This window comes from Propithecus coquereli, unplaced genomic scaffold (genome assembly GCF_000956105.1).
Source record: "Propithecus coquereli isolate 6110/MARCELLA unplaced genomic scaffold, Pcoq_1.0 Scaffold1, whole genome shotgun sequence".
Taxonomy (NCBI): domain Eukaryota; kingdom Metazoa; phylum Chordata; class Mammalia; order Primates; family Indriidae; genus Propithecus; species Propithecus coquereli.
Window position 1 is genome coordinate 10098108 of NW_012133857.1, and position 26665 is coordinate 10124772.

Below are 26665 nucleotides of genomic sequence, written 5' to 3' on the forward strand. Positions count from 1 at the left end.
CCCCACGAGGATAGAACTCAGGAAGAAGGCAAGGCCCAAAGAAAAGCGGGCGGGTGACATAAGGCCCTCCTCTTCCGGGCGCGCAGTCCCCACCCGCGCGCCTCCGCCGCCGCTCCCAGCCCGCGCCCCAGGAGCCCCGCCGAACCCCGCCTGCAGGGGGCGCCAGAGGGCCGCGCCCCCGCCCGCGCCCGCCCCAGCGGCGTTCGGTGCCGGCAGAGGCCGCCCGGCATCTGGAGCGAGTTAGGGCTGGCGGCCTGGCGGGCGGCGGCGTGAGCTCATCCCGGCCCGCCCCGCTGCGGTTTCCACGCGGCTGTGAAGGGAACAGAACACAGAAGCGCCGCGCCGAGGGCCCGGCCCGGGGAGCGCGGCACAGCAGCCGCTCCTCCCGGGATGTGGGTGGGAGCGCGAGAGGCGGGAGTGTGTGTCACTGGCGCGTCGCCGAGAGAGGCTGAGCCCTGGAAGCCGGCCGCCAGCATGTGTCGCTGGCTGTCACCGTGCGTCGTGGCTTGCAAGGGTGTGTGTGTGTGTGTGTGTGTGTGTGTGTGCCCCGTGGGGGGAAACTGTGCGTGTGGCTTACTGTGCGTGTGGTAAGCCACACACCTCCCGGCATGTACTCTTCATTTTACAGAAAAGAAGGTCAAGGGCAGGGGCGGGGGGGCGCCGGCCAGGTGCACAGGCGAGGTCCCATCTCCCTGGTCCTGAGCCTGTGTCCTTGTGTGAATACAGGAGCTCTGGACCAGACCACGTGTCCCATAGTGCCTGGGGCTCACCTTCCCTGACACACACACATACTCTTCCTGGTCACTAACCCCCATATCCCCAAGGACCTCAGGGACTCTCCCGGTTCTGGAGGGAAGAAACCCCTTCACACCAGGGCCATGGCTAACAGTGACACACAGCCACACAAGGAGACAGGGACAGACCTGGATACAGACTTACACATGGAGGCACAGGGCAAGGGAAGTCCTATTCTAGGAATCTTAGTTAGGAGAGCCAACAGGCAGGTGGCAAGGTGGTGACAAAGCTTGGAAAGGCCTCTTGTTGAGATGCCCCTACCTCCTGCCCAGGCTGGAGGTCACTGAACCCTGCACCTTAGGAGCCTCAGCTCTTTGCCATGGGCCCTGACGATACTGCCCCAGGACTCTCAGGGACAGGAGCCAGGGTGGGGAGGGTGGGCAGTCACCAGACCCTGGGTGGGGAGCTGGACTGGGGTGGGTGCCTCAGAGCATCCAAGGCTCCTCACACCCAGTCCTCATGTTGGGCTCTCACCTCAGGGACCTACTGTCCCAGCTTTGGGTAGATGTAGCCCAGCTGCCCTGGAGACCCCAGGAGGCATCCCTGGCCACCCATCACCCACTAGCCTTCCTGCCGGGGCTCACAGGGTTGTAATGCTCCCATCCTCCTCCCTTCACCCCACAGCTGGTCTATGGCTCTGAGACAGTGAGCCTGCCTGCAGGACGGGGCACATGAGTCTTTCACCCTTCCTTACCAGCTATTGCTCCTGTGGCCCACAGCACAGGATTGCAGAGGGTTGGCGATGCTGAGCTCGCTGGGAACTCAGGTCCTCCATATCCGCCCCCACCCCCTGCCGTGAGACAGAGAGGACACCCTGTCCTGGCCAGGCCACCACAGGGCACATAAACTGTAAAGGGGTTTGGAGGCACAGGGGTCTTCAGCTCCCAAAATGCAGGGCAAGCTGGGTGAAAGATTTTTTTAACTGAAATGGCTATGGTTTGCATAACCAGAGCTTCCAAATTACTTAGCAAAACATGTTTGCTTTTTAATTAACATGTGCTTGGAAAACAATGGTTTTAATTAAAGTGGGTGGGGGAGAGAAGGGACGGTGGGAGAGAATATTTCAAGGAGCTCCAAGTTCCACGCTAGACTTCTTACAAATAAAGTGGGGGCCTTGCCCCAAGCCAGCAGTGGCAGCAGCAGTGCTGGGAGGTGAGAATTCCTGGGGAGCCCCAGGAGCAGCCCTATCTGCTTGCTCTCCAGCTCCCTTGCCGAGAATTTGCCCTGTGCTGACCGCTGAGTTGCTCGCCTAGCCATTGTTCCCTGGGCTGCTCTGGGAAGGGGTAGACTTGTAGAAAGCAGGCTTGGGGGCAGATGCATGGGGTCCAGCAGGCAGATAAGGGAGATAAGCATGAGTGAAGACCTGAGCTTGTGGGCCTTGTTGGGGGAACGTTAGGTTTACTGGGGAGAGAGGAGAGGTGGGGAGAGGTGTCCTGTAAAACCAGGGAAATTTCAGATCCTCCTTTCCAACTGATAGACTATAAGGATCATGCTGGACCTGGGAGCCACTGATGTCCAAATCCCAGGGAGACTGGGGAGCTGGTGCCAGGGACATAAGGGTGGAAGGGAGGGTGACTGCACATGGGGCAGAGGGGTATGTGAAGAACTGGCCAGAGGAAGGGGAGGGCTTGGAGACTGGAAGCAAGGGTGTTCTGGGACCTCTGGGCTTGCTCCCAGAGACTGGTGGGCGGGGCTGCAGGTTTGATCTGTCCAGCAGAGACCAGCATTGGCCCCATTGTCCTGCATGGAGAAGGCACCCAGTGGGCGCTCAATAAATGCTTGTGGAAGGATAAGAATGAGGAGATGGTTCCTTGGAGTCAGCCTCACCATCTCCCCCTTCTGGGCTTTTGGGGTCGATGTCAGCAAGAGGTATAGCCTGGGGTCAGATGTCAGCACAGAGTTGGGAAAGCACCCCACCCCTTCACCCATGCAGACCAGGGGAAGATTGAGAGGAAGCCTCTGGGTAGTAAGGGTACCCCCAGAGTTCGGGTCAGATGGCCCAGAACCCCTGGCTCCCAGCAGCCCATCCAGGACCCTGTTTCTCATTAGGGGCCTTCTTGCTTCCCCAGCCCACACCCCCACATGAAATGTGCCTCCCTATACTTAATTCATTACACCAGCTGGGTGGGAGGCCTGGCGGGGGGAGGGGTACTTTTTCCCCTGAGCTCAGACATTCCTCACTTTATTATTCTCCACATTTCAAAGCAGCTGTTGCCTCCCCCAGCGGCCCCCAGCCCAAGCTCAGAGTCCTGAAGGGGCCTCTTCAGGGCTCAAAATGCCAGAGTCTCCAACACCTCCAGCCTGGCACAGGAGGGAAGTTGAGGCCCAGAGATGGATGGGGTAGGGCGTTCCCCCAACAGTCTGCACCCGAACTTATCCTCCCCCCACCCCGTGCCTGTCATCCTCCCATAATGTTGTCTTCCTTGCTGTGTTCACCCCCTGCCCCCCATCGACTTTCTACACAGGTGACCTCAGTGGCTCCTCCACAATACACAGAGACAACCTTTGCCTTCCCGCTCCTGGAGCAGGTGCTAGAACAATCCTCAGAGTCCCTGCTCTGCTCAGGGACCTAGCAAATGGAGCCCCCACTGAGCTGGTGGCCTTACACAGGGCAAGGCCCGTCCTGGAGCAAGAGCTCAATCTGGAAAACAGTAGGGCTGGAGTCAGCCTAGAGGACCACCCGGGGCCAGGCGAGGGGAGAAACAGCTCTGGGGACTCAGCTACAGAGAACAGGGGAGACCCTGGGCAGATATCTGCCCTATGTCAGAGAGCTGCCCATGCAGAGCTGCCTCAACAGGAGGTGAGATCCCTGTTGCTAGGGGCATTCAAGCATGAAGCAGTTTGGTCAAACGTGCCCTGGAAAAGAGGTTGGCCCAGTTATCTGAGGCCCCTTCCTGCCCAAATTTTAGGTCAGAGTCTGGGGCTGGTGGGCTCTCCAGATGAAAGGAAATGGAGTCCCTCCTCACTCGGGGGCTGCTGGATAAGTCTAGAAGCACAGGCCAAGGCACGTGGACAGAATACCAGGGAACTCCCAGAGCAAGACCTGGCCAAGGTGTTTTTCTCGTTGGTTCACTAAAGTGTCCTGGCACCTAGCAAAGGGCTGGGAGTGCAATAGATGCACGACCACTGTGTACTGACGAGCTTGGGAAGGACACGCCCCATTCAAGAGTCTCTGTCCAGGGGTTTGGGGAGATACTCACTGCATCAAACTGAAATTTCCTCAAAATTTAAAACTGACTTGTTTTATTTTGACAAATAAAGATGTAGAAAACAACAGCTACCAACTACCATCATCATTGTTTTGTAAACAAAAGGATATTCTCAAAGCAAACGAAAAGTACACAGGACGCAATCTTGGAAGAAAGGCCTCAAAGATGTTTAAATTGGGCTTCATGGAAAACACACAACATAGGACTTATTTTTCTCTCATCAAAACTTTCTTAGGTATTGTGATAGATTGGGCCCTGGGGCTTGCGGATGCCCAGGTGCTTCCAATCTCCACCAGGGCAAGAACTCCTGCAGTCTTCCTGGCTGGGATTGGTTCCCCTCTGCTTGCACACTCCTCAGGACAGGGTGCTCACTACCTCTCACAGTTAGCTCAAGAGGATGCCATTCTAGAGCACCTTTAAATGCCTTCCAAGCCCACCATGGGAAAGAGGGAAAGAGACCAGGAGCAGGGTGAGATGGCAGAGGTGCTGAGGGGAGGGAAGACAGAAGCTTCCAGATCCAGGGCTCTGGAATGTTGAGGACAAGTGCTCATGTTTAGCTGGACCAAAGCATAAAAATCAGAACATTGGCTAAGACCTGAACTTTCCCAGGGAGCACCTAGAAGTCCTCAGTCTAGAGTCCCAGGGTCTTCCAGCTGTCCCATCCCACCCCCACCAGCCCTCCAGAAAGGCTCTGATGCGCCCGTTCGCACCAAGGCTTCAGCGGATATGTGAGGTGCCCAGACCCACAGACCAGAGAGGGGGCCGGAGACTGGATGTGAAACCCCAGGCGTCCTCAGCAGGCGGGAGAGGAGGTGGCAGGCGAGGGCCCTTCCCTGCGCCCGGCGCTGGCTACAGAGACTGGAAGGGCCCGCTGGGCGGTCAGGCCTGGGGGGCATCATGTGCACACACTCCACATTCCAGTTGTGCTCTGTCAGCGTTTGGGCAAACCAGGATTGTGCGGCTTGGGGAGGGGGGGAACAAGTAACCCCCACACTGGGGCTGCTTGGAAGGAACTTGCGAGAACCCCAGGGAGCCACTCTGTGCTGGGTCACCAGGTTCAAGGGCTGGGTCTTCCCGCTGTTCTCTGAGGTGACTGGGTCAGCACTCCCCGACCTTGCTCCCAGGCCGGCCCCCATTTTCCCCTCCCCACAGCCCTCACTACCATCCAAGGCCTCTGCACCGACCACCACGGAGCACTGCAGCCCAGCATCCCAAACACCCCCTATGCCACACGAGGGCCTGCCTGTCACACTGCTGCCCATTTCTTCGGGCCTTTTACTTCACCCTCTGATGTCTCCTAAGGCTTCATCTGCTTCCTGTCAGCCCCTCTGCCGCTGAGTGCTTGGAGCCCTACAGTCCAGTTTTTCATATCTGCGCCTGATTTCTTTCCTTCTTGTGGCCTGGCAAAATTTCTGTCCAAATGCCTGACTTCTTCAAGATCCTGCCTGACTCCATTCTACCTTGACATGAACTTCCGGCCTTCCCGGCCCCCAACTCCATGCCATCTAATTCATGTCCCAGTGGTGACCCAAGGATCCCTAGGGATGGTGTCTGGAAGAGAGGAGGCAGGGTGTGGCAGGCTGTCAATAGCCATGGACGGCCACACAGGGACATTAGAGCAGTGTAGGGACAGTTTGTTCTGGGCCCATTGCAGGCCCAGCTCCGATAATTCTCTGCCCTTTGGGCTCAAGTTCCGGATCTCAAAACTCTGCCCTAAAGCAGTGAGTTCAAAGAGTCCATTGGAATTTTGTTCCCGCAATATCACTGGACCTTCTGAGTTAGGTTCTGCAGTTTCAGGGGGACTGACTGACCCTGCCTGACCTTGCCTGGGATCCTGATGCTGAACTCTGCACTGTGACTACCCCTGACCCTCTGATTTAGCCTGGACCGGGACTAGAGAGGAGGCTATTCCTGCCACCTCAGAGAGACCTCAGAGATCAGGCCTCAGACCCGATGAGGGAAGTGGGGCATAGAAAGACCCCAGAATAGACCCTATCCTGATGGGGCACATGACCTGGCACTTGAGGCATGGCTGGAACCAAGCTGTCAGGAGGGCAAACCCCTTGCCCCTCCCATCCTTTCCACCGGCCACAGGGCCACAGGCTGGACCACCCTGCTAGAAGGGGGAGCTGGGACCAGTGTTTATGCAACTGTGGGGAGGCCACAGCCTGGCTGGCAGTGCTGCCCGCCCAGAGCCAGTGCTGACTCAGCAGAGCCCCCCAGCATGGACACACTCAGACATGCATGCAAACAGACACGAGCACACACACAGCAGTAAACGCACATGTACATGTACACGGACTAATGGGTACATGCACACACAGGTACATACACGTGGGCATCTGCATGCTCACAGACATGGACACACAGCAACACACATACAAGCACAAGCGCACACGCACAGACACAGCTACACGGGCGCACATGCACACCTGTGGACATATGCACACAAGAACACAGAGAAATACACACACGTCCCACCCAGCCAGGTGGAAGGGATTTGAGTAAGGAGAAGGGTCATCTCTGCACTGAGTTCCAGCTTCTAGGTGCCTCCACCGATCCACTCTGATACCCACAGCCAGTGACCCAAGCCCAGGGACACGTGGTCAGTAGAGCCACATATAACAGGTAAATGGCCCCAGAGTAGCAACAGCTGGAACAGAGGCACATTCCAAATGGAGCTGAGCCTCAAGAAGTGGGACCAAACTGCCCCAGCCAGGGCTCATCAGACACAATAGCCCTGGCCCTGCCCTCACCAGCCACCCCCAACCTGTCTCCTCCCAGTCCAAGTCCACACAAGAAGATTGGCAGCGTAGGGGCCACAGAGTGTCATGGGGGGATGTGTGGGATGCTCCCTCCCACCACTCAGCCAAGCACAGTGAGGTGGTAGCTCCCAGGAGCCAGGGGGGCTTGCAAGAAGGAGGGTATGTTTGGGGGAAGGCTGAGAGTACTGCAGGGCACCCCAGAAACCAGAGGAGGGACCGTCATTCTTGAGAGAGCAGGACACTTACACTTGGGGACCGAGATACAGGTGAACTTGGAGGCAGGGCCACTCCTTGCCTGGAGATAACTGAGAGCAGGCGCAACTCCTGCTCAGGACTCCAGCTCAAGGCAAGCATCCCCCGGAAGAAAATGCTGGGACCACCCAGTTCCAGGCAGACTTGCGAAGGGGTGCTCAGTGGTTCCTGGGCTTGGTGTCCAGGGATGCCCTGCCCAGGAAGAGTGGTGGAGCCTGATTAGGGCCTGCTCTCTTCTGGGGGGTCCTCAGCCACTAGTTGGCCAGGGAGGCTGGCCGGAGCCCAGCAAGGTCACACATGCACACAAAGACGCCCTCCTTGGCCGAGGCCATCGCAGCAAGGCCCAGGGGACTCTGTCTCTGTCTTACCTGCTGACAGACTGTGCACCTCTGAGTGCTTCGATGGTAAACCGTGAAAGAGCAGATCATGGCCCCCACCCTGAACCAGATCTGGGGCTGGAGTGGACTGAGCTTAGCTAAGGAAAGGAACCAAAAGCCTCAAAATCTGCCCAAGATGCTGAGGTGCTTTCAGCACTGGCCTGGAATCTGGCCGCTGTGACTGTCGCTCCTGCCAGCACCCTGGGCCCAGCGCGCCTCTGCTTCTCTCTCTGGGCCCCTCCTAACCGGCCTTCCTGCTCCCGCCCGCGCCCGCGCAGCAGCTAGAGTGGCGTGGAGAAAGCACCAGCGCGCACACCAAGGCCCTGCCCACAGCCCTGGGCCCCCATCACCTCTCTGACACAGCACCTGTCACCTCCCCATCGTACTCTCAGGTCCCATTGCAGGGCCCTCGTGGACATGTTCCTTCAGACGCTCACATGGCTCCCTGAAGCAGATGCTGAAGTGCCCCACAGGAATGCTGCAGCCTGCTGAGGGGCCCTGCCCACCGGTGACAGAGGGGAGTCAGCGGATAGTCTGGTTTCCTCAGCCCTCAGTGGGGCAACGCCACCATCTCCCCAAGGACACCCTGTGTCCACGGTGCCATCCGCTCCTCGTGCACCTTTTAGGAGCTGTCTTCCTCCCCCAGCCTCCTTCTGCACTGCTCTCCCGTGCTCCCTGGGGTCACACCACCCAGGGACACTATTTGTAGGTAGTTCTCATACCCAGGGTACTCAGGTGCTTGTCTCAGGGTCTGTTTCTGGGAGTGCCTGGCCTAAAACACTTCATCTCTCCTCTCCTTTTTTCCCTTTAGTGGTAACTCCCCACCTCCCCTCACTCCAGCCCCGACCATTCTACTTTCTGTCTCTATGAACGTGACTACTCCGGGAGCCTTATAGAAGTGGACTCATACAGTATTTGTCTGTTTGTGACTGGCTCATTGCACTTAGCCTAATGTCCTCAAGGTTCATCCATGTTGTAGCATGTGTCAGAATCTCCTTCCTTTTTAGGGCTGAATAACATTCCTCTGTATGCATACACCACATTTTGCTCATCCATTCATCTGTTGATGGACACTTGGGTTGCTTCCACCTTTTGGCTGTTGTGAATAATGCTGCTATGAACATGGGTGTACAAATACCTCTTCAATACCCTACTTTCCATTCTTTTGGGTATACATCCAGAAGTGGAATTGCTGGATCATATGGTCATTCTATTTTTAATTTTTTGAGAAACTGCCATACCATTTTCCACAGTGGCTACACCATTTTACTTTCCCACCAACAATACACAAGGGTTCCAATTTCTCCACCTCCTTGCCAACACGTGTCATTTTCTGTTGTGGTTGTTTTATAGTAGCCATCCTAGTGGGTGTGAAGTGGTACCTCATTGTGGTTTTGATTTGCATTTCCCTAATGATGAGTGATGTTGAGCATCTTTCATGTGCTTATTGGCCATTTGTATACCTTCTTTGGAGAAATGTACATTCAAGTCCTTTGTGTGTTTCTTAATTGGCTTCTTTGGGGGATTTGTTGAGTTATAGGAGTTCTTTATATGTCCTGTTAAATAAATATCTCCTCTCCTTTAAATCTTTGCCCAACTATTACCTTCTCAGATAATTCCTGACCTCATTATTTAACATGTCAACTACCTCCCAACTCTCTCTCTCTCTCTCTCTCTCTCTCTCTCTCTCTCTCTCTGTCTGTCTCTCACACACACACACACACACACACACACACACATACTCCACAGCCGCCCTGCTTTCAGTTCATCCCTATTTGACACACCACAGCCGGGATGTGTCTGGGTTGCATGAGCTCTGCAGGGCAGAGGTTTCTACTGCTTTCTCCAGTGCAGAGTTCCCCGTGTCCAGAACAGAGCTGGCCCACAGATGGTGCTCACTAAATGCTGACGGAGTGAAAGGAAGATGCAACAGGCTCCTATGACACACTCACACTCCTCACACATAGTCTCTCCCACCCACTGCTGGCACGCGCACTCACACACTCAAGACTCCCCACCCCACGCAACACCTCAGGCAACCTGACCCATGCAGGCCCTTGAGCTCACGCTCACACACCCAAACCCCTCACAAGCAGATGTGCCTCAACTGACATGGGAATGCACCCTGCTGGAGCCGCCCTGGCCTCCTGGTGCTTCTGCCTGCGGGTGGTTTCCTGCCCTGCTGGCCCACTCCGCACCAGAGCCCTGACCCCCCACAGCCCCTATCTCTGGGCCTCCAGCCTCTCTACAGGGCTTTGCTCTTCCTCCCTCAAGCCTATGTGGCTCCCCTCGCTCTCCCCACTGTGCTCCAAGGCCCTAGGCAAGGGGCTCTAGACCCAGCGCTGAATGTGGGAGCAGGGCAGGGGCTTGCGGGGGGCGTGCTCCTCCTCCCACCACTTCAGGAATTGCACACTGTCTTCTGCTGAGAAGCCTGGGGCTGAGGAGCCCACCGCTGTCCCAGCAAGGCCTCTGCCTCTGGCCTGGAGCCGCACTGCAGGCAGAGTGCCTCAGTTTCCCCACCTAAGTCAGGGTGAGGACAGCCACCCATTCCCAGCAGGACTCAGGCAAGGCCATTCCCTGTGCTGGACCTCAGCTTCCCCACCCGTGACACAGGTTGCTCTGGGCCAATGCCCTGCGGCCGCCTGATGGCTGGGCATGGAGTGAGACAGCTCAGACAGTGCTCTCAGGCTCCCGGTGCCGTTCTCCTGTTGGGGACACAGCATGGCTGCCATGCACAGAAGGCAGGAGGGGCAAGGGAAAGGGAAGGGGTCCATGCCTCCTCCAGCTCAGCTCCGCTCCAGTGTGTGTCCACTGGCCACAGGATTCACAGAGGTTGGCCAAAGAGAGGCCACAGAGAGGAAAGAAGGATGGAGGGAGAGATAGAAAGGAGGAAGGAGAAAAGAAAGGAAGGAATGAGAAAAGAAAGGAAGGAAGAAGGTAGGAGGGAAGAAAGAAAGAAGGAAGGGAGGAAGAGAGAGAGAAAGCCAGAAAGGAAGGCAGGCAGGAAGCCATTTATTCATGAGGCCCATGGGGTGGGGACAGGGATGCTGTCACAGGTAAGCACAGCCCGATGGGGGCAGAGATGACAACCATGCAGAGAGGTCTGAGGGCTTGCACAGGAGTCTTGAAATGCTCCCCTCCTTCCCACAACTCCAGGCCACTGATGTCAGCATCACACATAGCAGAAGAGATGTCCCCAGCACGGCCTGCCCTGGGCTCCCTGAGAGCAAAGGCAGCCATGGATTACAGAGGAGGAGGAGATGGAGACAGCAGGATGTCAGCTGCACACTGGAGTGGTGGGGACAGGAAGGTGGCAGCAGCAGGTGTGGAGAGCACTGGGGGCTCAGCTAGGTGGGGGCTCACCTGGGTGGGGGTTCAGCTGGCCATGATGTGCTTCACGAATGCTGGAAAGAAGGGGAGGGTGAGCCGCCAAGGCTGGGCCTGGTCCCAGTGCTCCCTCCCGGAAGTCCCCACCTTGCCGAGCCCACCTTCGTAGTTGATGCAACCATTGGAGTCCTCTTGCCCCGCCATCAGTTTCTCCACCTCGTCTTCCGTCAACCGCTCACCTGGCGGGAGCAGGAGCTGAGTCAGCACCCTTGGAGGTGGGACAGGCTAGGGGGACCTGCCGATCCCTGCATGGTGGCTCTTCCTCTCCAATGTCCCCCCCACCCACCACCAGCATTGCTCACTGCCCTTGGCTATCACCCCCACTCCTGACACCAGGAGAATCAATGACCAGAAGGGCGGGGCCCGAGCCTAGGTATCTTGGTGTTCCCACGACCAGTGTGTACTGTCCTCTGTCCTCACTGTGCTGCAAGGGCTTCTCCCTCTGGAGGAAGCCAGGCCCCACACCCCTCGGAAGCGGTTCCCTTGGGGCAGCCCTTTGAGGATAGAAGAAGGGCCCAGGAGGTGGAGCTGGGGACCTTGGGGGATGATGTGGAAGGGACCAAGAGACCACCCACTGCTCCCTGGACAAGTCTGGCACTTTCCTGCCTTGGTACTTTTTTGTGCTATGCTGGTTCCTCCATCGGAGTGCCAACAGCAGCTTCCCCACCCCTCGCCCCTAGACACACACACACACACACACACACACACACACACACACACGCGCACACACACACAAAACCCCAGGGACCAGCACAGGCCTGAACACCGTAGGCACTCAATAAATGTTTGCTGCAGAAAAAAGTCACTTTGAGGAGGGGGCCTCAACCGGCCAGGCACCTGATGGAGGTGGCGTAAGTGGGAGGTTCACAGGCCCCCACGGAGGTTGGGATGCCCACCTGGTCCGCATGAGACCTACTCGACCACTTAGTGCTGCGGCCCTGGAATCTGACCTTGGAGCGATGAACACCAGGACTGAGTTGATCCGGATGCCCCTTCCTGCCCTGCCCCATTCCCAGAGCTGTCCCTGCTGGGTCTGTATTCCCCACCTAAATGATGTCACTCTCTCCATTTCATGGGTGAGACACCGGCCTGGCAGGTGACAGAGTGGTTTCTCCCAGGATGCCCCAAAAGAAGGAGCGGGGGTGGGGGAAGAGGCTGTGCTCACCCAGCGTGGCCAGCACATGGCGGAGCTCGGCGCCCATGACTGTGCCATTGCCCTCCTTGTCAAAGACCCTCAGCCCCTCCACGAAGTCCTCATAGGTGCCTGTGTCCTTGTTCTTGGAAATGTGCTGGAGCATGGGCAGGAACGTTTCAAAGTCCATCATCTTGGTATTGAGCTCTGCAGAGAGATGGTCCAAGTCCCAGGGTCTAAGGGGTGTGGGCACACCCTTCCGCTGTGCCTAATAATGAGGAGCTGTCACCTCTCACACAGGTCCCAAAGCAGTCTACACCGGTTTGCCATTTGCAAAGCATGCCACCACCACAAAGCACAAGTCTGCTGAGAGATGCATTGTTTCCTCGGCCCTCTGCTGTTCAAAAGGAAAGTCTGCTGCCGTGCTCCACTGCAGGGGCTCTGTCCCGTACCCCTTGTCTACTTTGGGGAAACAGTCCTCCCGTAGTGTCATTTTCTTATCGACCTCACAATCCCCACCACCTGTGATTAGTCAGGAGTGGCTGGGCCAATCTGAAGCCTTCCCTGGGACTTTGGAACCTGTGGGGAGGGCTTGGGTCTCACTCCTCCTTAGGTGTCAGTCCCTGTGACCAGGAGGCCTGGTGAATCAGCTTGGGGCCAGATGGCCCAGCAAACCATCACTGTTTGTCACCTTGTCAGCATGGCTCTGAGACCAGCCTCAGTGTCCTCATTGAGACAATGGGAGGGTGTCAGGAAAGGACACAGCAGGCAGGTCCTCGTGCTGTCCCACCACTGATGGCAGCCCACCCTGGCAGTCTCCCCTGGGACTGGCACTAACGGGGGCTCTCAGGCAGGGTGTACTACCTTCCTGTTTGGGCTTCCCCAGGACGCGGAGCACCTCCGCCTGTGTGGGGTTCTGGCCCAGCGCCCTCAGGACGTCCCCACACTGCCCGTAAGTGATCTTCATCTCACACTTGGGTGTGCGGTCGAAGAGCATGAAGGCTTCCTTGAACTCTGCCAGGAGAGGGCAGTGAGCTTTGACACTCCCGGAGTGAGCCCACCTGACTCCCCCCACACCAGGGTTCCCCACTCAGACCAGGGAACCATGGCCCAACCCTGCAACCCCTGGGCTCTAGACCACTGCTCACCTTCAATCTGCTCTGGTGTGAACTCGATCTGAAAAGAGACCCCAAAGACTTGAGTGCCAGACTCAAAGCATGGGGCCAGGCCTCCTCCTGGTCACCCCATGGCCAGCCCAGGCCCCAGCTCCTCAGCTGTCCCAGCCTGTCCCATTCCAGCATCCCAGGCCTCCACCACCTAGGACCTCCTGTGGTCCACCCTGACACCCTCCTGCCTCCTCAACCTCCACCCCCACCCAATCTGAAGGCCTTGAGCTTGTGCACCCCCAGATGCCTGGCGGACCATGGCTGGGTAGTGGTGAGGAGGGCGACCTGGCTCCCCAAGGCCTCAGTCCAGGGTGGGCCTTACCTGATGCTTCTGGTTCTAGACAGATGTGCCTTAAGCCATAAGACCTGACCAGGCTAGCTTTGCCCAGGACCCAGTGGGCAGGACCGTCAGCATGAGGGATGTGGGAGGCCTTGGGGTGGCAGGAGGAGTGAGGGTGTGGGTGCAGGCCAGAGGGCTCGTGGCAGCACTGGGTGGGGGGTGTGCATATATGTGGCATGTGTGTTCACCTGAGTGTGCATGTGTGTGTGTCTACATGTGTCCGCCCACACAGAGCCCCAGGGCCCCTGCAGGCTGGGCAGAGCTATGCACGCACCCTGTCTGTGGGCCCCGGGGTAGCCCCCACACGCCAGCACAGGGTGGGGCCAGGGTGATGCTGGCCGAATATTTGCTGAGGCCACACTGGGGCCACCCTGAGGTCAGGAGGCCTCCGGGGACCCCATGTCCCCCTCCTCACCTGATACCAGGTCTATTTTTATCACTGCAGTCATTCGCCCCAAGGTCAAGGTCACACAAAGGAAAGGAGCATGGAGGAGGGGGCATGACTGGTGCCTCTCCCACTGCTGCTCCCTGGGAGCCCCACCCACCCCCACAGTGTGCCCAGCCATGGTTGTCGCGCATGGCTTCTGGCTCAAGCCAGCATTGGAAAGAAGTTGTTATCTCTAGCCCCCTGGGACTCTCTCCCTCCAGAAGACCTGCTGAGATTAAGGTCCCTGGGCTGCCAGCAAAGCCCCCCTGTCCTTCACGTGCCAGCTTGAGGGAGCACATGAGGGGCCTCATTATCCCTGCCTCTCGGAGGGGGATCTGTGCCACCCTCAGACCTGGCACTGCCATAAGCCCTGGGGTGGCTGGGGGACAGCGAGCCTCTTCCGAATAACATGCTCTGAATGGTCCCCATCAACCCTGCAAGGTGGGGCTTATCGTCCCGTCTCACAGCTGAGAAGACCAAGCCTCCTCAGAGCGGCGAAGGGCCTTGGCCACTGAGAGGGAGCAGAGCTGGGATTTGGACTCTTGTCTCAAGGGACATGAGTAGGTGCCTCCGGGAAGGGCACATGAACAGGAGGCACGTGTGAACAGGTGGGGTGTAGGTCTTGCTGGGCATGAGGAGTTGGGGATGGCCCCACGAGGCCGCTCAGGAGACAGCAAGGCAGCAGTGGCTGGTGGCCAGCCAAGAACAGGGAGCAGGCAGGACGCAGGCGTGCCGCTATGCAGATGCCACAGGTGGGAGTCATGGCTCCTTCCAAGTTTAGACTCTGGGAAAGACTTCCTAGTGGGGGGTTGGGAGGCTCCTGAGGCCACTGAGTATAGCTCCACGGCCAGCTTCCTACATGGCTTTTGGGATGTCCCTACCCAGGCTGTGCCTCAATTTTCCCACCTAAAAGTTGAGGCCCAGGAGCTCTGAGCTAAGTGACCTTGAGGGGGTAAATGTGACCCAGACCGGGCAGGGCCCCATTTCCCCTTAGCCCCAACCCCATCCACCCTTAGGGACTTGGCATGAACTTGGGACCCCTCAGCCAGACAAGGAAGATCCCTGTCTGGTTACAGGGGGTAGGGGAACAGCTAACCCCAAGAATGTGAGGTCCAGGAAGAAGGGCAAGGGAGAGTCAGTTTCCAAAACCACTGAAAAGACATTCCCTTCAAACCCCAGTCCAGAGTCCTCCCTGAGAGTGCATTGGCTCTTAGTAGCACCAGGGGAGTCCTGCCTAACGTCTGACCACCATCTCTCCTGCTACTATCCTCCTGATGCCTGAAGCAAGCAGAGCTTGTCTGACCCCTGCACAGAAGCGCCCAGCTTCAGCTCAATCAGTGCTCACTTCTGGAGCCTGATGGGCCACTGGGTAGGTCCACTCTGGGATCCACTCATCTGCCCAGTCCCTCCTGCCACAACCCGGCTCCCACACCCACCTTGATCTTGGAGGCATCAAACTCGACCTCCTTTGGGCGCTCCGGCTCAGGTGCCGGTGCGGGAGCTGGAGCTGGAGCTGCCTTGGGGGCTGCCTTGGCCTCATCCTTCTTGGGATCTGGCTTTTTGGGGGCCATGGGGGCTGTAAGCACAGAGAGGGCTGTGGAGAGAAGGGTGCAGACAGCAGGGTAGGTGAGCTGCCGTGCCCAGTCCTTTATCCTGCCTGGACACCTCATGACCCCAGCCCCACCCCTACAGTGCACAATAGGGACAGGGCCATAAAAGGACATTGGCTCGGCTCAGGGGCTATTTTGGGGTCTGGGGAGGGCATTGTTCAGGCTCAGGAATGGGTGGGGGAGGGGGACTCTCCATTCCTCCCAATCACCTGTTGGAGAGAGGGAGGGGGAGAGAGGGACAAAGGCCACTGCTCAACACACACACATGCACACACTCACGTGCACATGCACACATACCAACACAGGGGCCCTGCCGCCCTCAGCAGGTTAATAAATCGAACAGGTGTAGAAACCTGGCCCAAGTGCGTGCTACATGCTATGTTGGGGGCAGAAGGACTGGAATTACCCAAGGACACCTCTTGAGTTAAACTTCCTGTCTATGCATCGAATTCCCCTGTGTCTGCGTCTGTGTCCATGGCGGGTGGAGGGGGAGGTCGGCACATGTCTGTGTGTGTTGTCTCTGTGTGTCTGTGCCTGGGGGCCTTTACGTGTGGGGGGGTCTCTGTGTGCTGTGTCTGGGTCTACGTGGGGGATGGCGTGTGTCTGGGTGTTGTCTCTGTGGGTCCGTATCTGGGTGTTTACAAGTGTGCATCTGTGTGTGTCTACGTGAGTGTGTCTGTGGGTGTTGCTTCTGTGTGTTTATGTCTGGGTGTTTATGTGTCTGTGTGTGAGTGTCTGGTCATGGCCGGCAGCTGCAGCCCTAGCTGTGGGTCCAGGGGTCTCCGGGAACACCCCAAGGGGCGATAGAATGAGTGCTGCTCCCGCAAGGGCAGGCACCCCAGGCCAGTGCAACAGCTCAGGCCCCTACAGCCTCCCTCAGCAGCGCCTGCCTGGCTTCTCAGGTTTCACCCGGCTTCCTACTGCCCCTCCCCACAGCTCCAGTGACCCACCTTTCCCTACATGCCCGGGGGCCTGGCCCCCCAGTGTGCCCCTGCCAGAGTCCCCTTGCCCCTCCTCTGCTTGGCACTGTCAAAGCTCCACTGTGGCCTGTTCAGGAAACTTTCTCTCATGCTGTTCCACGGCCCCATGCCTCCCTCTGCTGACTCTCTGGCGGGGCCCCTGAGAGGGTCTTCATCTCTGAGGGACCCCAAGGTGCTGAGCAGGGTTTGTCCCTGGTGTCATCCCTCAACAGATGGCAGTGACAGAGTCAGCCTGGCTGGGTCGCCATTTGGGGAGGTGGGAAGGCTGAGGTGGCGTGAGGCTGCTCTGACACAGGACACCCAGAACGGGGACATCTTGCAAACACATTGGGCTCTGTTGCTTGCCCAGCGTCTGTGTCTAGAGGGTGGGAAGGAGGTGTTCCTGGTTATTTTTAAGTGCCTGGAGCCTTTGATAGAAACTTCAGAGGCAGTGCCCACCCCTACTCCCCGAGGGACTTCCCTGGTGTGGAGAGGGCTGCAGCCCTAGCCTGAGAGGATTCCCCGGGGCCTCTACCTGGGGCACCCTCACCTTCTTCCTGCTGGGCCCGGTGCTTCTCATTCTGTCACTCAGCCTCGTGGTGAGGGGACAGCAGTCTAGGCCTGGGGCTGGGCCCCCTCCTGGCCAGAACACATTCCTCCCCTCATCTGGAGGGCAGAACACCCCACATCTGGAAATCTGACAACATCCGGGGCTTTGGGGGGGGCAAGTTTTTCACTTTTCTTCCAGATGTTTGGCAACAGTATTGAGAAAGAAAGGCATGGGGGGAGGGTCAGCAGAGATGAGCCAGAAATACCATAAGAGGAGAAGACAGCCAGAGAGGGACACACAGAGAAAGGCCCCCGGGTGGCCCCATTGCCCAAGCCTGCTGAACCTCAGGACGAAAGTCACACGGGAGCCCCAGCCACCCACAGCCAATAAGACCAATTTCCTTTCATTCATCATGGGGGAAACCGAGGCCCTGGGCAGAGGACATACCCAGGGCCTGCTCCCCCATCCCATTTCTTTCATCCCCACACAACTGCTCTCCTTTCAAAACCACCCAACAGCTGCTCAAACAGGGTAAGTCAGTGACATGAGTGTCCAGGGCCTCGGTTTCCGGATCTGTGCTCTGGGGTGGGCAGGCTCATGCAGCCGGCCAGAGCCACACAGAGCCACCTTCCTCTGCCTGTGTGGCAGGGGTGGAGGGAGTGGTTGGTCCCCTTCCCATAGGGCAGATGTCTTGCAGTCGGGACAGGGTGCACAGAGCCATCCTCACTGCCTCACCAGAGCCCAGATCAAGGCTGGGGCCAGGACTTCAACTGTCTGATCTCCGACTCTGGCCATGCCGCTGCTGGCCCGCAGGAGCAACGGTGCCCAGAGCTCATCCACAGGACGACCTTCAATCTATAATGAACACCCAGCCCCTAGCAAGGACTCTGTGGGGATCAGCCAGAGCCCTCCCAGGGCCTGCCCCTTTACTGCCAGCAGGACAAGGCAGGGTGTGCGCAGGTGGACAGGGCGTGGGGGCTGAGGCAGAGAGGGGTGGGTGGCAGTGGGCAGCGAGGACAGGCCACACCACAGCTTGGTGCTCACCTCTCACCTAGGTCGTAGCATGAGCTTCATGCCCTTCAGGAACAGCTGCTGAGCAGGCAAGATCCTGGCAGGACCTGCATAGCCTGGATCCTGCCCGTTTCGGCTCCCTCAGCCCTGATGTCTGAGTTGTGGCCCAGTCTGCTGCAGACTAGCTCATGCCATGTTCCGGAGCCCTGTCAGGGCAGCCGCCTAACCTCCCCCTCCCCCAGCCGAGGGGGATGCAGGGGAAGATGTGGGCCCTGACTTCTGAGGGGACTGTGGATTAAGGCAGGAGACCCCTGGGCACACTGGCCTCCTTCCAGGTGCTTTCTAGACCTACATGCCTTTGCACAGGCTGTTTCCTCCCCTCGGGACCACTGTTTGGGTCTCTGGTCTCAGTGAGATGTCACCTCCTCTGAGAAGCCTCCTCAGACCACCCTGGTCCTGCTCTCTGCCCTGTCCCTCTCCCTAACCTCTCATCCTTGCACCGCTAAAATGAGCTTGTTTCTTTGTTCTCTGGTCTCTTCTGTGAGTCCTCCCTCCCATGAGTGTCAGCCATCATAGGAGGACTATTCTGTTTTCCCACCGCTATACAGCCCCAGGACCTGGTACACGGTGGCACTCAGCAAATATTGGATGAACAAATGTCCCAAATATCTCAGCTTACCCATCTCTCACAGGGCGATTGAGACCCCTTGCCAAACCCCATCCCTGCAGTGGGGTGAGGGGAAATAGAGGTATTTGCTGACGACTGACAGGAGCCATGGTGATGCAGAGGGCACCCTGTGACAGCAATGCAGCAGCAGCTGCCCCCAAGCCCACCTGCCACCTCCCCACGCCCACCTCAATTCAGGCCCGCTCTTCACAGCCTGAAGAGGTACTTGACCATAACTGGCCAGCAGGGGGCGTAGAAGGGATGGGAACGGACATTTGCTCCCTGGGCCCAAACTCTGGAACCCAGGGTCCCAACGCAGACCCTAGATGTGGAACCTGGAAACCCAAACCCAAACCCCAGACTCAGATCCCACAGTCTGAACCCCAAACTCAGAACCCGGAACCCAAAGTCTAGGACTAGACCCCACACTTGGGGACCCAGACCCAGATTCTGGCACCTAAATCCTGAACCCAGACTCCAAAACCCAGGATGCCAAACCCAGACCTTAAATCCAGGCTCCAGATCCTAGAGCCCAGCCTCAGGACCCAGGATTCTAAACGCAGACCCCAGACCCAGGATCCAGAACAGGAGCTGGTTGTTTTCCAGATCTGCACAGACTGTTGCCCTGTGTGGACAAGGGCAGGGTGGGGGCAAGGGGTAAACTCTTGGCAAGCAGCAGGGTGGGTGCTTGGCAGACATCCCTGACAATTTTCAGAAGGGCATGAGGAATGTCCCTCATCCCGTCAGAGCCAATTTGGGGAGCTCAGAGTATGGTTGCCACGTGGAAGAGCTTGTGGGGAGGTGAGGCCTGGCTGTCCCTTGGGCCCAAGAGTCAGAAGCAGGGGAAGAGGGTCGGGTTCCCCACGTGCCCTTGTCCCCTGGGCCACAGGCTCCGCAGGCTGTCCTGGCCCGCCCTGGCCCGCCCCTCCTGGCCCACAGCCTCTGGGCTGGGACGCAGGCCCACACTTCCCGGAGGAGTCGAGAACGCGGCCTGGGCCAGACCCACAGCCTTAGAAGTAGGTCAAATGTTGCCGCACAGCAGGTACTGGGGACCCTGTCCCAATGTGGGCTGGCCCATGGGCTGCTGCTCACCCACCAGGGCACACATGTGTGTCCACATAGATGTGAACTGACCACCACACGCTAGGCGTCCATGAACACAGATCCCACAGAGGGCCCCTAGGCCCCTAACCCAGTTGCACAGATAGGGGCATGATGGCCCCAGGGAGGGCAAAGGCTGCCCAGCAACTCTGACTAGAGGTGACATGAGGCAGGCACGAGGACCAGGAGGAGATGAATTTCTGCACCATCCCACAGACCTGGAGCTGTGGGTGAAAGTCTGACTCCAAGGAGGACTTCCCAGCAAAGCTGCTCTGCCACCAACAGGATGTGGCTGTTTCCCGGAGGCACAGCCCAGGGCCTTGAAAGATGGGAAAGAGTGCCCAACAGGGAGGCAGGAGACTCCCCAAGCTCTTGTGACCCAGCTTGGTCCTTGCTCCTTTTAGCCTCAGTTTCCCCACCTGTACAATGGCTACAGGTGGGGCAAGGTGATCATAGGTTCAGAGGACACCCTCTGCCCCAAGACCCAGCCCATTCTCACTACCCCCACACCACACACAGACAACTCCGTCCTTGGGCAGGCCTAACACAACCCTCAGGCCCCTCCCTCTACCCACTGTGCTGACGGGGACCAGATGCTCCAACCTTGTGGTTCTAGGGGTGGGGGTGGCAGGGCCCAGCGGGCTGGCAGGCAAACCCTGGGTTTGGCCCAGGGACCTATAATCAGCTCCTGCCCCTCTGATCCTGGCCCAGGACTGACGCTTGGGGCTGTGGTGTCCTGGCCGGCTGTGGCCAGGGCCGCTATATTTGGGAGCCCAATTCAGCATGAGGGAGGGGTGGGCAGGCAGGAGCCTCCAAGGACCAGGGCCTCATGGGGGACAGTATAAGGACAGCATTGGCCAGACTTGGTCCATTGTGGAAGGGGGCACAGCCTTGACTTCAGGGCCATGGTCTGTTCTCAGGGGCCTGGACACGGGGGCATCAGCCCTGCCCTCAGCGACTAGTCTAAGGAGGGGGATTGAAATTGTGTCTGGGAATACTGAACCCCTTATTTAGCCCAAAAAGTCAGAATACCAACTGGGTGCACGCATTCTGAGTGCACGAGCAGGGGTGGGGGCTGTCGAGGGTGTGCGGGGGGCAGAGAAAAGGCTCTTGAGGGGTGAGGTTTGTGGTAGAGGGGTCTGGGATGGGGGTGCCCACATGCTGGTCAAGGGGGCCCAGAAAACAAAGGCCATGGGCGGCGGGCAGAGGGGACAGAGTGAGGTGTGGCCCTGAGCCCCAGCTCTCCGCCTCTGCTTGCTGCTCCAGCTTCCAGACAGGGGCCCTGCCCGCCCCCCCCCGCCCCAGCGTGGCCTGTGGCCTCCCTGAACTGCCCTGGACATTCCCTGCCACTGGGCCAAACCCTGTACTCTCCCACCAGCAGTTCCCAAAGAGCAAATATTTATTGTCCTTGGAAGAAAAAAAAAGAGTCCCCTTTTAGGATAGGGGTCTGGGAGCTGCTACTGGGGTTTGCAGGGGCTCGGCAGCAGCCTAAAATGACCAGAAACCCCACCTGGACAGGCTGAGGGAGAAGGAAGGAGGGTGCGACGTGAGCCAGCCTTGGAGGAGAGGGTGGGTGGCTGCCCCAGGCTGCTGGGCTCAGCTCTGCCCAGCTCAGGACCCTGGGCCACACTCTCTGCTCCCCTTGCCTCCATTTCCCCAAGACTTCTCCAGAACAGGTCTGAGGGGACACAGACACTGCCACATGAAGCATGAACATGTGTGTGACTGTAGGGGTGTGTGTGGTCTACGTGTGTGTGACCATGGGCACGAGGATGGGGTCACATGTGTGATTGTGTGGGAATGTGTAATCTTGAGTGCTTACGTGTGTCACTGTGAGCGTGAGGCTGTGACCACGCGTGGCTATGAGCATGCCTGGGTGCTTCTGGCTCTGTGTGCGTGTCTGTCTGTGAGCCTGTTCATCTGTTGGCATGGGCGGGGCAGGGGCCTGTGGACACAACCTCTGTTGAATGGCCAATTCAGTCAAAAATGCAAGTAAATTTAGCAGGGGAAAAAAAAACCCGTCAGTCAGATGAGGAGTCTGAATTGGGTGGTTGTTTGCCTGGATGGACCAACTGTCTCAGGCAAACAGTTCCCGCTGGCTGGGAGGAGGAAAGGGCTCCCCCAGGCCATCATGGAGAAACTGGAGATGGGGACCCCAGACTGTGGCAGAGACAAGACACAGAGACTGCGACAGAGGCGAGAGGACAGAGAGGGACAGAGACAGAGAGAGATGGGGCAGATTCAGAAACAGGGGATGGAGGGTTTGTAGGTGGGCCAGGGACAAAGGTTGCCCTAGGGAGGGTGTAGTTCCCAGAGCAGTCCTGTCACCCCTAACCTCAGTTCCCAGCTGGCATAAGGCAAAGTCATTCCCACCCCTCACCCACCTTCTAGCAGCCCCAGTGGACAAGGAGTGAAACCAGACTGGAATGCAGGAAGAGAGGGTGGGCATAGGCTGTTGGACAGAGGGACAGGATGAGAAAGGAGGCAGTGCCAGGGACAGGGACAACAGTGATGGCGGTGAAAGAAGGAAGGTGACAAGGAGGTGATGGTGGTGACGACAGTGGAGAGGCAGAACAGGCTAGGAGAGCCCCCTGGTCCCCTTGCAGACCCCACCTAGCTATGGTGGCCCTCCAGACCCAGGACTGTCCCCGCTCTGCCCCACCCAGCACCAGCTGTGGCCTTGCCCCCAGTGGCCACATAAAAACCCTCTGTGTCCCAGGGTGTGGATGCTGCGTTAAAAATGGCCCAAGTCCCCAGCCAGGAATAGTTAGGGTCGATTCCGGTACCTGCCTGTGTGGGTATTTATATATCCACCCACCCACCCACTGTGGTTATGTCTCTCTCTCTCTCTCTCTCTCTCTCTTTCTCTCTTTCTCTCTCTCTCTCTCTCTCTTTCTCTCTCTCTCTCTCTCTCTCTTGCACACACACACACACACACACACACACACACACAATCTCAGGATCCCCAGTCAGTCTAACCCGCCCCTGCCGTGTGTCTGTGTCTGTTGTCTGTCTGGAGATACCCACTGGCCCCTGGACACTGCCGGCTCCACCTTTGCCCACTCTGCCTAGTCCCTGTCCACCAGCACTGGGGCCAGTGGGAATGACATGTGCACAGGCGCACTCAATCAGAAACCCTGGCCCACAGCTGCTTGGGCCAAGAGCAGGCACACTGTGCCCACACACCCTTCCACACATATCCTCATGCTGCATAGATGCCTTTGCGCGCATGTTCACACACTCGTGCACACACATCCACACACCTTTGTACAGGTGAATGTGTACAATCACACACCTTTGTGAATGTGTGCCTATGCACACATTCACACGTCTTTGGATGCACACGCACACACCTTCCCCCCCACGCCCAATGCACCACATCTTTGAGCTGCTCACAGGGCCAGAAAGAACACCCAGCTGTGATTTCTGGGTGGAAATCAGGAGCACTGAGGAGGAGGAACAAGGCTGAAGGCAACTGAAATCAGGGGACCCTACCAGGCCTGGCACAGTCTGCGTGTACGTGCCTGGAGGGCCATCCCACCCCACCCTGTTCACGGAAGGGGAAACAGAGGCCCGAGCAGAGCAGCTGGGCCCGGGAGGTCGGCGTCCCTGACGTGGGGCTCGTGAGCCGTAGCATCTGTGTTGTTCTTGGCACATCCAGGCCAGATAAGGACGGGGTCGGAGCTCGGCTCTCGTGGGAAAGGACTCTCTGGAAGGCTCCCGACCCATTCCTTTCCCAGATCTTAGACCCCAGGGCAAGCAAGAGGAAGGCAAAAGGGAAGAAGGATGGCCGGGGGACAGGCAAGTCCCCATCAGGCCATCCTCAAGGGCTGCAGGGAGACCATGGCAGGTCCAGAGACTCACAGGTGCTCAGGAACATGGAGTGGCCCCTCAGGCCAGCATGGGACCCCCAAGTGCAGGCCTTGGAGCAGATGGGGAGGGGCAAAGCCAGGCTCCCAGCTCTCTGAGCCCCTGTGCTCCAGGGAGCCTCCTGAGGTTCTAGAGCCAGGGCTGAGGTCGGGGGCTCTGTGTCCAGCAGTCTGGAGCTGGGCTGGATGGAGAAACTGTTTTGGGGAGACAGTTGGAATGTTAGGAGACACTGGAGCAGCATCATCCCCCTGATACAAAGTAGATCAGGGTGCTGGTCCTGGGATTGGTACCAGGGCCAACTGGGGACAGGGAACCCAGTTCTGGTCCTGGTCCTATCACAGACTCCTGGAGCTTCTTCCTTTCTGGAGACCTCAGTGCTCTCACCTGTACAATGGGGCATCCATGATGTCAGTATGGGTCATCCTTGGACCTGGGTCTCCTTCTCCCACTGCCCCAACCTTTGCTCCTGCCCACGTCTCAGGGAGTGGGGAGAGCTGAAGCTCAGGGCCAAGTCAACAGGGGAACAATTGGCTGGAATTCTGCATAAACACAGGGGCTCAGGCAACGCTGCAGATAGGCGGGGAGGGACCGTGGTATTCTTGGAGCCCAGGGAGCCCTGTTGGACAGTGAGCCCCACACATCTGAAGGGGGCCCTGCCTTCAGGAGTCCTGGTCTAGGGCATAAGCTGGAGAGCCTCTGTGGTGGGTGTGGCAGGGGATTCCTAGGGCCCCGAGACCCGTCCCCCAGCCCTCCCCCAACTAGCATGCTCATGGCCCCCGTAATCACTGTGGATGCAGTTCCCAGGGTCAGGCTGCCAGGAGTCACCACTACCTCCAGAGCCCCCCTTGCCTGACCATGGGGTCTGGAGAGAGACATGCCAGTCTCCCTACCCCCATCATCCCCCTGAGGGAGCAGCTGAAGGGACAGCTGGGCTGGGCTGGGCTGTACGACCAGGGTGGGTCCTCCCTGCCAGCCCCAGGCCTCCCAGGCTTCAGTCTCCCATCTCAGGATCAGGCCAGAATCGCTCCAGCTCGGCCTTTGGGCTGCTCCCTGATCTTCTGAGAACTTACCGTCAGGTGTATTCAATCTCACAAGGCTCCCTAGAGGAGCGTGTTCTAACAGTGAATGACAAGGACTTGTCCAGAGGCCTGAGGACAATCCATCTTAGGTCCTGGGCTCTTCTCCCTCCGTATGAGGAAACGGAACCTCCCCACTGCAACTGAGAGACAAGGGCTGCAGGGGCAGGGTGTGTGATGTCCAGAACTCAGGGCTCACAGTCCCTTAGGACAGAGGCAGCAGCACCTCACGCCCAGCGCTGAATTCCCTCGTCAGAAACCAGGAGCGCCAGGTCTCGCTCTGCTGGGGGTTGGGGTGCAGAGCCAGGAAGACTCCAGAGAAGAGGGTGCGTCTGAAGGGCATACAGAAGCCCCCCGGGCTGAGAAGGGAAGGACAAGTCAGGCACGGCAGAGGCCAAGAGCTCACAGTGGGCTCGGGGAGTGGGAACATAGGGCAGTGGGGCCAGGCACCCCGAGGGCGTGGGCCAGACCGGCCTCATTCCCCAAGTCTCCGGGCGTAGCCCAGCACACAGTAAGTGCACATTCAAGGAGCCAGGGAAGGCAGGGCCGAGCTGTCCGAACATGTTCCTTTCTCCGCTCTTTCCTCTATCTGCTAGGTCATCACTTCCTTGCCCCCTCTGCCTCCAAGGAGCCCTCTGTGGTTATGCTTGAGTGGGAAAATTGATGCGGAGCCGCTGAGTTGGAGGGGCGGGGGCGGCCACCCTTCCATCTTGGACCAGCACTGCTCACTGGGTGGGAATGGCTTCCGGAGCCAGCAGCGCTGGGAGAGGGTGTTGCTGTTGGGGACAGGATGTGCTGGGTGGCCAGGAGGTCAGTGCTCCAGTCCCTGCCTCTGTGTCCCCATACCAGCTCAGGAAAGGACTACAGTGAGGCTGGGAGAGGCCTAGACCACCCGACCTCCCCGAGGAGTGCATGATTGAGTCCAGGAAATGGGGCTTTTCACCAACTCCTGAGGAGGCAGAGAGGCCCCGGGGATAGAGGGGGGGCTGGAGCAGGCAGGAGCTAGGTGTGCTGCTGCCTTCACTGAGCCCGACCAGCTGCCAGTGCCCCACCCAGCTTCAGGGAGGTGTCTGAGCCATGCAGAGCCACCCTCCTGTTGTCCCCAGAACCAACCCCCTAAGCCAGCAACCTACCTGTCCCCAGTGAAGGCTCTTTAGCCTCTCCCACAGAGGCTCACCTCAGAGGGCACGGGTGTTCGGGAGGCCTGGGTACTTGGTCTGGATGAGTGGGGTGACCTCTGGCACACTGTTGCCCCTTTCTGGATGTTGCTCTCCCAAACACAGTTTTATAAACTTCCCCAAAGTGCTTCCCCTTTCTGGCCAGTTCAGCCAACATCCACGGTGCCTCTGGGCCAGGCTCTGTGCCGGGGGCAGGATAGCCAGGCAGATGCAGGCCGGATCCTGGCCCCAGAGAGGTTCCCACTGTCTGCCAGCTCATTGCCTCACCCCAGACCATGTCTCCTGAGGCATTCAGGACGAGAGGAAACTGAGGCCCAGAGAGATGGCCCAGCTAGAGCAGGGACCACCCACATAGAGGGCTCCTCCAGGCCCAAACAGGGCCAGAGCGTCAAGACTAAGGGTTCACTACCCAAAGTCTCCCTGACACAGCCCCCAGCAAGGATCCAGTGTCTGAGCTAACCCCCTCCCCACTGCCTTCTCCTTCCTGGCCCCCTCCTCCCTTCAAACCGCAGGGCCCAGCCAGCCTCTGGAACGCGTGCCCAGGACCTCGGTGATATTTTGAGTTTAAGAAAACTTTGCAGTCGGCAGGAGCTCTTAAAGGTTATAAATAGCAGCTGCGGGAGCCCATGCCGGGAGAGGCGGAAACACGTGTCAAACACGCCTGGGAGGGGGCTATTCCGAGGCACAGACCCCCCCTCACACATGCTAGGGACCCACCAGGCTTCTGGGGATTTTACAACCACTGGAGCGGGAAGTCGCACCCCACCCGGAAGGCGTCTGGGAAACAAGACCC

The 26665-nt window shown here is 58.3% G+C and overlaps 1 protein-coding gene across 2 annotated transcripts; it reads right to left on the bottom strand.

Annotated features, from left to right (window-relative positions):
• Positions 1 to 10379: 10379 nt before the first annotated feature.
• Positions 10380 to 15506, bottom strand: MYL3 (myosin, light chain 3, alkali; ventricular, skeletal, slow). Of its 2 annotated transcripts, none has more exons than XM_012638694.1 (7): positions 15287 to 15506; positions 13066 to 13093; positions 12782 to 12931; positions 11951 to 12124; positions 10887 to 10964; positions 10762 to 10802; positions 10380 to 10614 (listed from the first exon to the last, which is right to left on the bottom strand). In XM_012638694.1, exons 1-6 carry the CDS (start codon positions 15419 to 15421, stop codon positions 10774 to 10776), a joined length of 594 nt encoding a protein of 197 aa, XP_012494148.1. In that variant the 5' UTR covers positions 15422 to 15506; the 3' UTR covers positions 10380 to 10614; positions 10762 to 10773. The 2 variants fall into 2 exon arrangements, with proteins under 2 accessions (XP_012494148.1, XP_012494147.1); XM_012638693.1 differs by having other exon boundaries at positions 10390 to 10618.
• Between the last annotated feature and the right edge of the window lie 11159 nt (positions 15507 to 26665).

What these genes read in the sequence shown, in the direction of transcription:
- MYL3 (XM_012638694.1), bottom strand. Translation starts at nt 15,421, where the DNA reads ATGGCCCCCAAAAAGCCAGATCCCAAGAAGGATGAGGCCAAGGCAGCC. An exon ending in GGGGAAGCCCAAACAGGAAG is followed by an intron (nt 12,125 to 12,781) that starts GTAGTACACCCT and finishes ATCTCTCTGCAG; the next exon opens with AGCTCAATACCAAGATGATG. An exon ending in TGGTTGCATCAACTACGAAG is followed by an intron (nt 10,803 to 10,886) that starts GTGGGCTCGGCA and finishes CCTTCTTTCCAG; the next exon opens with CATTCGTGAAGCACATCATG.